Source organism: Neoarius graeffei, chromosome 8 (assembly GCF_027579695.1).
Source record: "Neoarius graeffei isolate fNeoGra1 chromosome 8, fNeoGra1.pri, whole genome shotgun sequence".
Classification (NCBI taxonomy): Eukaryota; Metazoa; Chordata; class Actinopteri; order Siluriformes; family Ariidae; genus Neoarius; species Neoarius graeffei.
The window spans coordinates 54320336-54335002 of NC_083576.1; the positions used below are offsets into that span (position 1 = coordinate 54320336).

At 41.6% G+C, this 14667-nt stretch overlaps 1 protein-coding gene across 7 annotated transcripts in view; it reads right to left on the reverse strand.

Annotated features, from left to right (window-relative positions):
- tenm2a (teneurin transmembrane protein 2a) overlaps positions 1-14667 on the reverse strand; it is a 466651-nt gene that overhangs the window by 112088 nt on the left and 339896 nt on the right. For 4 of the 7 annotated variants that reach the window (XM_060927881.1, XM_060927879.1, XM_060927876.1 and 1 more), the window contains one exon: positions 6318-6555. In XM_060927881.1, the coding sequence (XP_060783864.1) occupies positions 6318-6555 (238 nt within the window). Of the gene's footprint in view, positions 1-6317; positions 6556-9985; positions 9989-10059; positions 10081-14667 lie in introns of all 7 variants that reach the window. The other 3 variants (XM_060927880.1, XM_060927875.1, XM_060927878.1) reach the window with 1 other exon arrangement.

Sequence of the window (14667 nt, forward strand, 5' to 3'; positions counted from 1 at the left end):
TCTGGGCCAGGACGGCTTGCCATCATTGATGGAACAATGAATTCTTAATTATACCAGCAAATTCTAAAGGAAAATGTCAGGACATCTGTCCATGAACTGAATCTCAAGAGAAGGTGGGTCATGCAGCAAGACAACGACCCTAAGCACACAAGTCGTTCTACCAAAGAATGGTTAAAGAAGAATAAAGTTAATGTTTTGGAATGGCCAAGTCAAAGTCCTGACCTTAATCCAATCGAAATGTTGTGGAAGGACCTGAAGCGAGCAGTTCATGTGAGGAAACCCACCAGCATCCCAGAGTTGAAGCTGTTCTGTACGGAGGAATGGGCTAAAATTCCTCCAAGCTGGTGTGCAGGACTGGATTGACAGTTACCGGAAACGTTTAGTTGCAGTTATTGCTGCACAAGGGGGTCACACCAGATACTGAAAGCAAAGGTTCACATACTTTTGCCACTCACAGATGTGTAATATTGGATCATTTTCCTCAATAAATAAATGACCAAGTATAATATTTTGTCTGATTTGTTTAACTGGGTTCTCTTTATCTACTTTTAGGACTTGTGTGAAAATCTGATGATGTTTTAGGTCATATTTATGCAGAAATATAGAAAATTCTAAAGGGTTCACAAACTTTCAAGCACCACCGTAACCTAACTGCATGCCTTTGGACTGTCAGGGAAACCGGAGCACCCAGAAGAAACTCGCACAAACATAGGGAGAACATGAAAACTCCAAACAGAAAGGCCCCGGTTGGCCTCTGGGCTTGAACCTAGAACCTTCTTGTTGTGAAGCAACAGTGCTAACCACTACACCACTGTGTTGCCGTTTCTTATCAATGATTTAAGTTATTATTTATTTAATTTCTGGTCAGTGCTTCAGGTGAAACCCTTTAGTCAAGGTTTCTTTGCAGCTTACGTACATCTGAATGCCTTTTTGACTCCATACATCTCACACTGACACTGAAAAGGAATAGAATCGCAGTAGATGGCATTCTATCCCCTTTGCAGACCACAACATTATTTTTTCCTGTCGATGTACATAAAACTCCAAACAGGAACTAGTGTGACAAATTCGACTAATCGTGTATATTTGCTGCCTGGCCCTGTTCTGCTGATCATTTACACGCTTGGTGCTTTCAGCACCTGAGTTCACTTGAAGCAAACCTGGGACCTCCGTTTTGTTTTGTTTTTTTCCAGTGGTCGACAACCAGCTTTCACATTTGATTGAATGGACTGATGTTTCAGTGCAAGTGGCACCGGTTCTGTAAATACTGTATATGCAAGTGTGAAATCACCTACAGACAGACAGCAGATAAAGTGTTATATGATGGGCAGTGCCAAGAGAGATTCTGGCTCGACTCGAATCAATCCACCGCATCATCCATGCATGCACTTCCTCCACCAATATAACCAGCTAATGAATTTGAATAAAGTGGAAATAAAATGAATGATGGGTGTGTGATGGTGTGTCTGTGTTAGACGGTCCATTTGCACTGACAGAACTCCAGTTAAAAAGCAGCTGAGATAAAAGTCGTGCTTGCAAGCAGGGAGAAGCATCAGAGTTTAGTGCTGTTTGCTGGCACAGGGATCCGTTACGGGCAGTGCCGTCTCAACAGATGGAGGCTTGAGATTACCGAACATGCTCACTTAACAATGTTTAAACGGGGAAGCTTTGGCATGCAGGCGAATGAATGTGCACAGTCCTTTTCATTTAAGGGCAAACGTTTCATAATTCATACTGAACTTCATATTCTGTTTACCATTGCTCAGTGTAGTTTTCTTTAGCTTGACAACCTTAGAAATGGCAGAGAGTTGAAAAATGGATTTTTGTTCAAGATGATACAATAAAGTCCGAGACACAATTCCAAATGCAGACAGTAATGACAAGCTTGGCATTTAAAACATGTTAGCAAGGCTGTTAATAAAAAGCCTCAGCAGTCATCGCTTAGCTCCTTTTTTTTTTTTTTTTTAAATCTGATAAGACCAGTTGTCAACTTAATTTGACGTTTCATATCCAAAGGGTACGAAATGCACTGCACTGCAAATATAGATGAGGAGCACAGGTGCTTGTTTTGTGTTCTGTAATGCCTCGCACATCTACAATATAGGGCAGTGATATCGATCACTTCACAAAAACAAAATTAGTTTCAACCCAAGTCACAACACTGCCAGATTTATTTATATATATATATTCATACACACACTACTGTGGTTGTGCAAAAGTCTTAGGCACGTGTAAAGAAATGCTGTAGATCAAAAATGTCTTTTAAAAATAATGAAATGTTTCAAAATAAAAAAAAAAATACTATAAACAGCAGGAAGCCATAATAAATGAAACAAAGTCAATATTTGCTATGAGACGACTCTTTGCTTTAAAAGAAAATAGCAGTCTCAGGTACACTGGGTGCAGTTTGATAAGGAAATGAGCTGTAGGTTTTACTGAGCATCTTACGGAACCAGCCACAGTTCTTCTGGACACTTTGACCGTCACACTCGCTTCTTCATTTTGCGCCAAAACCCAGCAGCCTTCATTATGATTTCTTTTTTAATCTGAAAAGTCGTCTCTTATGGAATATGCTGCTCAGATACAAAAACTTTTTTTTTTTCATCTCATCATCTCTAGCTGCTTTATCCTGTTCTACAGGGTCACAGGCAAGCTGGAGCCTATCCCAGCTGACTACGGGCGAAAGGCGGGGTACACCCTGGACAAGTCGCCAGGTCATCACAGGGCCGACACATAGACACAGACAACCATTCACACTCACATTCGCACCTACGGTCAATTTAGAGTCACCAGTTAACCTAACCTGCATGTCTTTGGACTGTGGGGGGAAACTGGAGCACCTGGAGGAAACCCACGCGGACAGCATGCAAACTCCGCACAGAAAGGCCCTTGTCGGCCACGGGGCTCGAACCTGGACCTTCTTGCTGTGAGGCAACAGCGCTAACCACTACACCACCGTGCCGCCCCTAACAAGGTTTATATGAAAAAAAATAGGGTGCCTAAGACTTTCGCACAGTACTGTAACTGTAACAGTAACTGTAATTTTGATGGCACTTGAAATAACAAATACTTTCTCATTTCAGCTGTGTTTTTCACTTTAAGACTTTCACATATTTGCTTTCTTTCCAAATGACCATTTTATTTATGTATCTGCTCGTACGGATTTATCGAATTAAAGTGATCTTATATCACTATATGGCAATATAAGTCATGATAAAATGTTCCTACTGTAAGAAAGAAACTTTCTTGAGATCATGCCAAAAAAAAAAAAAAAAATATATATATATATATATATATCTCAGTTCCTCTAGCAATATCCGTAGCCTTGCAAGTTACAAGTGAAAGAATTCGAAGGACAATGACAGCTCTGGCTACACAGCTGCAAATAATGACAGGGTGAAAGAATGTGCCATTCAAGCTCAATGGATAGTTAAGAGCAGAGCTGTGTGTGTGTGTGTGTGTGTGTGTGTGTGTGTGTGTGTGTGTGTGTGTACATGTGACACTCCTGCACATGCCCCTAAGCTCAATAAAGGCCTGCCACTCTCTGGCCCTGAACACAGAGAGCCCAGCAGTCCTACTGTATTCATGTCTGAGCTGTGGCTGGAACTGATGACATACAGTACAGTCTATCAGGCCTGCTTTAATTACGTGCCAGTCAGGCACCTGCAGTGTCTACAGGCTTGAGCTCTGTCCAGCTGAATTAAACATGCCGCCCCAGGCTCATGAATACTGCAAGCAGCACCCGCGTACTGCTCTGATCCAGGACCAGTGGGGGGGAGACCCAGTGACCAGCAGGGGACTGTAACAGAGGTCTGAGAGAGAGAAAGAGAGAGAAGTGTGTGTGTGTGTGTGTGTGTGTGTGTGTGTGTGTGTGTGTGTGTGTGTGTGTGTGTGTAACTTGGAGGCAAAATATCTATACTTCATGGCATGGCATGGCTGCCCACTGCTCTGGGTATGTGTGTGTGCTCATTGCTCATGTGTGTGTGTGCATGTGTGTGTTCACTGCTTCAGATGGGTTAAATGCAGAAAGTAATTTCACAAGTGTGTGATGAATAAAGTTGTCTTTCTTTCTTTCATTCAAACAGTGCATACACTGTGTAATGGTAAGGTATTAGTCATTTTCAGTTCATTTTAGTCACTGGTCTCAGAAAAAGAGGAAATTCTGAGACATTACATTGTGAATATAAACAATCTGGGCATTTACACTGTCGCCTTACAGCAAAAAGGTTCTGGGTTCGAGCACAGTGGCCGATGAGGGCCTGTCTGTGTGGAGTTCGTATGCTTTCTCCATGCTGCACAGGTTTCCTTCGGTTGCTTCAGTTTCCTCCCACAGTCCAAAAACATGTGGATTAGGTCAACTGGCTTCTCTAAATCGCCCTTAGGGCAGTCGGGTATCCGGGCAGAGTTTGGGTGTGTATCACCTGAAGTCACCTGGGATTGGCTCCAGCTTCCCCCGTGACCCTGACAGATAAGATGGATGAATGGATGGATGGATGTAAACAAGCTTACATCTGTAAAATGTCAGTTATTTGAGATCTGGGTCAGCTCTCTATTGTTTATGAATGACCACTCTTGTCATTTAGGGTGTTTTTTTTTCCCCCGCATAACTGTCATCAATCCAGATGTCTAGGTAGAAAATAGCCCATGTGACAGTATTAGGACATTTAAAAAATATAACGCTGCAAATGTTCGAGTCATTATAGCGAGAGGAAGTCATTACTCATTTTGACTGTTTTTCATTTGACTGATTTTACCTCAGAAATTGAAAGCTGACTCTCATCTTCAGGGCCTGTGGGCTTTTTACAGTCCAGGAAATTAACTCCAAAATAATTTACAGCTTTGTAATGTTAGGGCAACGTTTAATAAGTAAAACTGAAAGGACATGGGACATGAAACATAAATGCACGCTATATCAGTTTCTTTCCATTAAAAATATGAATTAATTGCATCAACAAATACAAAATCATCTATTAAATTCAGCAAAATCGTTATATTCGTGATGATTATATGGCATTTCTGCTCGAGCTCCGATATGCATATTTTACAACCGGAAGAGCCGCTGTTACGTGATCATACGTCACAAAAACTTTCGGGCACAGCACAAGCGGGTAGATGAATGGAGAAGTGAATGACAAGAAAATTGTTTTTATAGTCTTTAACGTACATTGAACATCATGGTGTATTGTGCTGCTTATGGTTGCAATAATTCCAATGGGAAATGCCCTGGAGTAAGTTTTTTTTGCATTCCCCAAGGACCCGAAGCTGAGGAAAGTGTGGACTCACTACTGCCGTAGAAAAAACTTTGCACCTACTGTTTCCCACAAACTGTGTTCGGACCATTTCACTGAGGATTCTTTCAACATTAATACTCAGGTACTGAGCAATATTAATTGCCAAGCCAAATTTAAGAGGCCGTATAGCCGGGTTCATGGAGGCAGTGATAGCGCCATAATATACAGGGCCTAACATTCCTACAACTGTAGAGACAGTCAAGAAATCCTGTAACATTAATGGACATTTAAATAAATGTTAAGTTATGTTGGCAAGTTTGTTTAACTTTTCTTAATTTTCATCTCTTTCGCCAAATGGCGTAGTGTTGTTGGCTGTGTGATGGCGTTTCGCCATTTTGAATGTTTTCATCTCGGACTCTGGAAGCATTGTATCTCAATCTCGAAAAATATCAGCAAAAAAAAACCTAGCTTGCAACGGACTTTAGCTAGATCTATGATGAACTTTCAATGTATGATACAAAAATAATACTTCTTTCAACAGATCATTAGCCTTTGAGCAGAATTGTTTTTAACTTATCAGGATGTGTTATCGAGCCGACCGCTTTCAGTTTCATGGGGATTGAATGAACTCTCACTCTCAGAATCATCTGACCCATCAGAGTAAAGGCAAGATCTATGTTCATGTGAATTTCCAGCCATCGGTTCGAATTGATAGGGTCTAACTTCACATCTCTGTGAAACATCGGGAATATCACTGTCGATGGTGTCCATTTCGGTAACCTGTTTACATTAGATTCCCAAGCGCTGGCTCCTTGGAAAGTTTTTGTGACGTCACGGGTCACGTGACCACCTAGCTAATTAACGAATCATTGTTTTACGCTGATGTATAAAAAAGTTGAATAATGTGGTGATTTTCACATTTTTGACGCCCTGCAGTGATTTAGATGGCATTTCTTATGTCCTTTATACATAATTATACCCAGAAAAAAATCCATGTCCCATGTCCTTGAAGAGAGAGATACGACACTGCCATAGCGCAGAGACAGAGAGAGAGAGAGAGAGAGAGAGAGGGAGGCTGGACCTCACCTGGTCTCTAGAGGAACGTTACTGTTGAGCACCCAGCTGTCCTGCAGCTGCACTGACTCAGGTGTGGTGGGTGCGTCCCCCGGAGCACTGGGTGGGGCATGGACGGGGTTGCGTCTGCTGCTTAGTGTGTTGCGGTTGAGAGAGTTGGCCGAGGTCTGATGGTGAGACAGGGCCTGGGCGTTGTGTGGTGGAGGCAGTGGCGGCCGCAGTGTTGACTGGCTGTGGTGGTTTGGAGCTCCTGTGCAAACACACAATCACAAACATTTCAGTAGAGAGGAAACCTTTCCATTTTATTGAATTGGCCCTGAGATATGCTAGCAAAGCCGGGGGGGGGGGACCCCCCATAGCACTGGCATTTGCCATGATGGATAGAGGGAATATTCAGAACTGGTTTTCCTCAGCAAGGAGGATAAAATGCAATCAGAAAGGAGAGGATAAATCTGAGAGGGAAGCTGGCGGACACAGGATGCCTCTGCTGTTATGCACTTAAATCGCCTGAAAGATGCAGTCCTGGAGCTCTGAATACGCAGTGACACTTGGCCAGTTAAGACACTCATTAGAAGGGAAAGTCTTTGTTCTCTTGCTCTTAAGCTGTGCTAATGTTGCTGTGCTAATGTTGCTGGAAGCAACTCATGCATACTTTATGAGGCATCATTAACTGACATGATTGTTTGCTTGGGTGTAATCCTTAATGCGGCTAGAAATGGGAATGGTTGTTTGTGCGTGTGTTTGTGCACAGGTACAATTTCCTCCTGAATGTGAAATTACACTCTACCATGTCCAAAAACAGCACAGGGTTCAGGCTCCGTTCTTCATGCTGTCATTGGAATTGTTTGCTTTATGAAGGCACTAGGATACAGACACTGATACAGGTATCGGGTATCTGTCTGATAGCGTGCTCGCTTACTCATAAAAATGCTCTAATACCAGATAATACTTTGTGACATAAACCTAGTGTACTGTTTTGCACTAATGAACAGACTACATAAAATGACAGCGAACTGGAAGCATGTGACAATTAATGATGGCAATCAAAGCAAAGCAGCGTGCAAACTGAGCCAAGTGAAAATATCAAGAGGAGGAACTACAAGCACTTGATTAAACATCTTCGACATCAAGCTCAGCACGAGGAGTTCTTTGCTAGCAGCTCACAGCAGGAAGCAACACCCCAGCAAACGCTGGCTAGAAAAAAAAAAAAGTCTACAGACAATGCTAGGTGACGCATTTTAAGCACTTTTCCAAAGTGGAAATATCAAGAGAGCTAAATAAAATGTTCCATTAATTGATTAATGCTAAGCTGGTTATTCATTTCGATATCTGTATCTTTATCGATGAGTGAGTAAAATATAAACTCATGCTTGTACTCGGTCTTAAAAGCAGGACTGACGCGTCCCTAGTTTAAATGTGATATCAGACCAGCAACCTTGTTCTCGCGTTATATTTACTGCCTCTGACTGGTGACAGAAAAAAGTGGACGGGAAAATAAGGAGAGCAGATTTACAGCTTAAAATCCCACTATCGTCATCATCGTCCCATCCCACCCCCCCGCCAAACACAATACAATGCAACAAAGATGAACCTCACAGTCCATATCTATCCTACACACAAACAAGCATTAGCGCTATCTGTCTCTCTCGCTCGCTCCCTCTCTTACTCAATTCCCTTTCCCTGCTTATCTCCTGCTAGTTGATCCATGACAGCAGACAGAGGACGATATCCACTGCGTGATCCTGTCTGTCACAGGCAGACATCAGATTCTTTCCGGCATCCGCAATCTGAACAGCGGAGGTGTGAGAAAACAGAATGAGATTTAAACACATCCGTACATCTCCGAGAAATTCAGCGCCTCGCTGCATGCAACGAAAGATTACATGAAAACGGTAATGTCTTCCTGTGCACAGGACATTGTAGAGGAATAAAACTAGATCGATAGACTGCAATGCCTCTTTCGTTACATTACAAAATAGGATTATGGGCTTAATATTTAAACAACATCATTAATACACACATGCAATTGCATTCTCTGGAACTTAAATAGAAACTGGCCTTTGGCAATGCAATTACATTCGTTTCCTGTTTTGCTCTGGGAAATGAGATCACAAGTTTTTTTTATTTATAGATAATTTCACAGGAGACGTTAAAGCTTTCTTTCTGCCTTTAAAGAAGGTCGCTTCAATTATCTTAGCTTAAGAGTATTAAGAAAAAAAAAATGGGCAAATGTTTGTGTGAGAGAGCAACAGTGAGCGAGAGAGCGAGAGAGAGAGAGAGAGAGAGAGAGAGAGAGAGAGAAAGACCAAGAAATATGGGATTAAATTCATAAATGAATTTTCAGACAGGATCGACAAAAACTCAATAGAATAATAACCAACAAAACAAAACAAACATTGAGAGGTCTTAATCCTACCAAAGCAAGAAAAAGCCTGTGTGTGTGTGTGTGTGTGTGTGTGTGTGTGTGTGTGTGTGTGTGTTTCAGCAGAGCGGATCAGTGGTGAATTGTAATGGTCAGGCCATGTAACAAGCTGAGAGCTGCTTTAGAAAGCAAAGCCAGAGCTGGATCAGGGTGTGAATAAGCAGTAAGCTCATTGCAACCTGTAATGCACTGGTGGCTTAGAGTGATGAAGGTCCCTGAGGCACAGTAGTCCTGGGCCATAACCTTATTACCTTGAAGAATAAAGCACGACATACAACTGATCTGATCCGTCATCAGTGCCTGGTGAGCAGAGAGGAAACGTTTCTCTCTCCAGCGTCGCTCTGGTACCGTACCTCCACACACCAGCACAGAGAATACGCACATTAAATCAAGCCCTTTAGGAAATAATGCACTATACGCAGCCAAATGCTTACACACACACACACACTTAGGACTGTTATTAGAAGTTCTTGTGAAGAAGTCGAGACATCGAGTGCGTTTCGTCAGCCGCTTAGACCCGAAATAGGGCCAGACATCATTAACGTGTGTGCTAGTCTGTGTTTAAGTCTATGTGTGGCTCGTCTCCAGGTGGAAGACGAATGCATCCTGTCCTCTGAAGCCATGTTCCCAGTGGTAGGATTGTAGTGGAAGTGCATGTCAGCATGCTTCTATAATAGTAAAGCTAGTAGAAATGACCTGATTGTTCGACCAGGTGCAAGGGAACGAAAAGAGAGCAGGTTACAGATGATTCATGTAAAGGAGAAGAGTAAATGATGAGTGGTTACAAATGCTTTTGAGAATGAACAAATGGCATTTCAGAATACTAAACTCTCAGAACAAAATGGTACTCATTGGTTCTTTCCTGGCCGTAGCCTCGAGGGAACATCTTTTGCACATTGCATATGCATCTTTCGCATGGAAATGTGGATATCGTGTAACATTAACAATGATTCAAGGTACAGTGGTGCTTGAAAGTTTGTGAACCCTTTAGAATTTTCTATATTTCTGCATAAATATGACCTAAAACATCAGCAGATTTTCACACAAGTCCTAAAAGTAGATAAAGAGAATCCAGTTAAACAAACGAGACAAAAATATTATACTCGGTCATTTATTTATTGAGGAAAATGATCCAATGTTACATTTCTGTGAGTGGCAAAAGTATGTGAACCTTTGCTTTCGGTATCTGGTGTGACCCCCTTGTGCAGCAATAACTGCAGCTAAACGTTTCCGGTAACTGTTGATCAGTCCTGCACACCGGCTTGGAGGAATTTTAGCCCATTCCTCCGTACAGAACAGCTTCAACTCTGGGATGTTGGTGGGTTTCCTCACATGAACTGCTCGCTTCAGGTCCTTCCACAACATTTCGATTGGATTAAGGTCAGGACTTTGACTTGGCCATTCCAAAACATTTTACTTTTATTCTTCTTTAATCATTCTTTGGTAGAACGACTTGTGTGCTTAGGGCCGTTGTCTTGCTGCATGACCCACCTTCTCTTGAGATTCAGTTCATGGACAGATGTCCTGACATTTTCCTTTAGAATTCGCTGGTATAATTCAGAATTCATTGTTCCATCAATGATGGCAAGCCGTCCTGGCCCAGATGCAGCAAAACAGGCCCAAACCATGATACTACCACCACCATGTTTCACAGATGGAACAACGTTCTCATGCTGGAATGCAGTGTTTTCCTTTCTCCAAACATAATGCTTCTCATTTAAACCAAAGAGTTCTATTTTGGTCTCATCCGTCCACAAAACATTTTTCCAATAGCCTTCTGGCTTGTCCACGTGATCTTTAGCAAACTGTGGACGAGCAGCAATGTTCTTTTTGGAAAGCAGTGGCTTTCTCCTTGCAACCCTGCCATGCACACCATTGTTGTTCAGTGTTCTCCTGATGGTGGACTCATGAATATTAACATTAGCCAATGTGAGAGAGGCCTTCAGTTGCTTAGAAGTTACCCTGGGGTCCTTTGTGACCTCACCGACTATTACACACCTTGCTCTCGGAGTGATCTGTGTTGGTCGACCACTCCTGGGGAGGGTAACAATGGTCTTGAATTTCCTCCATTTGTACACAATCTGTCTGACTGTGGATTGGTGGAGTCCAAACTCTTTAGAGATGGTTTTGTAACCTTTTGCAGCCTGATGAGCATCAACAACGCTTTTCCTGAGGTCCCCAGAAATCTCCTTTGTTCGTGCCATGATACACTTCCACAAACGTGTGTTGTGAAGATCAGACTTTGATAGATCCCTGTTCTTTAAATAAAACACGGCGCCCACTCACACCTGATTGTCATCCCACTGATTGAAAACACCTGACTCTAATTTCACCTTCAGATTAACTGCTAATCCTAGAGGTTCACATACTTTTGCCACTCACAGATATGTAATATTGGATCATTTCCCTCAATAAATAAATGACCAAGTATAATATTTTTTGTCTCATTTGTTTAACTGGGTTCTCTTTATCTACTTTTAGGCCTTGTGTGAAAATCTGATGATGTTTTCGGTCATATTTATGCAGAAATATAGAACATTCTAAAGGGTTCACAAACTTTCAAGCACCATTGTACATAAATGAATATGAATAAAATACACAGTAAAGGTACAAATGATGCAAATGTCCTTTGAGCGTACCACCCCGGTGACAGGGAAAGGTACGATTTAGTACCTTATTTTTAGTACAGTTGTGTACACTGTGAAAAATGTCTTAGCGAGTGAAAATAGTTGAAACGATCTAGCATTTCCTATGAGAGGAATACAAGCCACCAATTCTGAGATTATTAAACCTAGTTCTAGATCGCAAACAACTTATTCTAAGATGTCTTATCAAGTAAAAATGTTTGTCCATGCAGCAAGATAATTTCACTAGTATTAAATCATTTTCTCCTTAAATTCAGTTTTCAGTTTTTTTGCAGTGTAGGACAGTTGCTGCCAAAAAAGCTAATCTTTGACACTGAGAAGCACACTCATTATTTTTACTTTGAAAAGTGAAATTTAAAAAAAAAGTGAAACTGTAAAGTGGCACAAAATGTCCATAAAAACAGCCCTCCAGCCTCTCTGAGCCACTTTTCCAAACTGTCTTACATTTTACTACAGCTCTCCCAAAACAACAACATCTTCCTCAGTACACCTTCGGGCCAGACATAACACCACCACCTCAGGTGACTTGCATCCCTTTACTGACACGTTCCCCTCCGAGGCTTTCACAATTTCAGACCTTCCTAAAACTCACACAACACACACTGACAATGAAAGACGTTAGGCATTTCTTCATTAACACTTCCAGGTGGAGTAGCTGATGAGCACCGTGACTTTCTGACCCGCTACCCTTCCATGTGGGAAAAAGTGTTGCTTCACTTTGACAGGGGAAAAAAAAAAAAGCCTATTTAGAGCTCTCGCTGTTGTAAATTTATCTGATATTTCTTTCTGAATATGCCCATTACGGTGTGCTTAATTTAAACGCACACAGTGGCTCATTCACATTACCAGCCTCAAGCAGCGAGTGTAATACGCATCGTTAAAATGATGAAGTGCGTTTACTTTCCTGGTTCGGCAGAAATGTGCCAGCATTCAGGCATAAAACCTTAAGGTGATGCTTTCAGGATCACAGCAAAGACAAATCTTCTGTTTTCTCTAAGCCGGGGAAAAGCATGAGCAGGGCAGGCAAATAGAAAGAGAGGGAAACAGAGCAAAGAGAGGAAGGGAGGGAGATGCTTCACTGTATCCCATCAGCCCTTTCAAGACTGTTGAAAAAGTTGTTTTTATATTCATGAAGAACCATTCTTCATATGCAATCTCGGCACGCATCATCAGCTTTCACTGCACAAGTGGCTGCATGTGAAATGGCTGTGCAGCTACTATTTGTGTGTGTGTGTGTGTGTGTGTGTGTGTGTGTGTATAAAGTCTGACACCAGCAGCATACAGATAACTTTCTGTCCTTCTTCACTTCCCTGCCTCTCTGGCAGAAAGAACACCTTTACCCATAAAGCTTTATATTTTCATTGGATAAATACAAAAGACATCGACGTTCATTAAGCCATCAAGGACAAGGTAGATTTCAGTGACAGGCTTGTAAAAATGTGACAAGATATAGATCTCAAAGACAGTTCTAGAATACATATTTATTGAATATTTTTGCTTATGCACAATTACACTTAGACGGGATGCTGTTGTAGTGGTTAGCACTGTCGCCTCGCAGCAAGAAGGTCTTGGGTTCGAGCCCAGCGGCCGACGAGGGCCTTTCTGTACGGAGTTTGCATGTTCTCCCCGTGTCCGCGTGGGTTTCCTCTGGGTGCTCCAGTTTCCCCCACAGTCCAAAGACATGCAGGTTAGGTTAACTGGTGACTCTAAATTGACCGTAGGTGTGAATGTGAGTGTGAATGGTTGTCTGTGTCTATGTGTCAGCCCTGTGATGACCCGGCGACTTGTCCAGGGTGTACCCCGCCTTTCACCCGTAGTCAGCTGGGATAGGCTCCAGCTTGCCTGCGACCCTGCACAGGATAAGCGGTTATGGATAATGGATGGATGGACAATTACACTTATTCAACTACACTGTGAAAAGAATGCACTGTAAAAAATGATTTGTTGTTTTAACTTAAAAAAGTTAGTGCAAGGGTTGCCTTAAGGGCTGCCTTAAAATTTTGAGTTCACTGAAATTAATATAGTAAGTTCACAACAATTTAACTTACTATGTGAATTCCAGTGAACTCAAAATTTTAAGGCAGCCCTTGCACTAACTTTTTTAAGTTAAAACAACAAATATTTTTTTTACAGTGTGACATGTAACAATGAATCTGCGTCTGATTTACGTAACTGTTGTACAGCATCGACATCAAGAGATGATTTGAGCAGAACTTATGAATCTGCTTCAGCTGCATGGACACAAGCTCCTGCTTACTGCTCACTTCCTTACATGTCACATGCATACGGCAATCCTTAACCTAACATCAAACCCAGCTAATTTACACGAAACACACAGGTCTTACTCAGGCTATACTGAGCTACAGTTATCCAAGATGCAAACCAACGTGGGCGAGGTTCATAATTGCAGGTTTGCATTCATACTGAGAAATTCCTCCTGAACTGTAGCTTGATTACACTATTCCATACGTCACGTTTGCGCATGCAGGTTTGCAAAATTTGTTTATCATTTTCTTTTGGTACCAGCACACACACAGCAGAGCACAGCACAGCGCATTTTAGCAGCATGGCATGTCATCGTGCAGAAACGCCTGCAAAAGAAGGAGCTGGCAGAAGACGTGTGTATTTCGTGATGCTTTCAGTGTGAGGCCTGGCAGCTCAAAGGTCCGCTCATTACTGTACAGTACTCCAGTCCAATGATAGTCTATACTGTATAGTATGATAGTATAAACTATCATAGTCAATGATAGTTTATACTGTATATGGTACGATTCAGAAGTTTGGACGCACCTACTCATTCATAGTTTTTTTCTGTATTTTGGCTATTTTCTGCATTGTAGAACAATACTGAAGACATCAAACCTATGAAATAACATCTGGAACATATATGGAATTATGTGATAAACAAAAAAAAGTGTTATAAAACAAATTATGCCACCGTTTACCTTCATGACACTTTGTACACTATTGGCATTATCTTAACCAGCTTCATAAGATAGTCACCTGGAATGCTTGTCAATTAACAAGTGCCTCGTCAAAAGTTAATCCGTGCAATTTCTTGCCTTCTTATTGTCTTTGATATCAAACAGTAAATAATAAAAATACAGTAAACATTATTCGACAACTGTAGTAATCCATATTATATCAAAAACTGCTCAACTAAGTAAAGAGAAATGACCTCCATCATGACTCAAAGACATGAACTGACTTTTAATTAATAAAAAATGAAGAAAAAACACCAAATTAGAAAGCGTGTCCAAACTTTTGATGCGTACTTTATCAATGCCCGTAACAA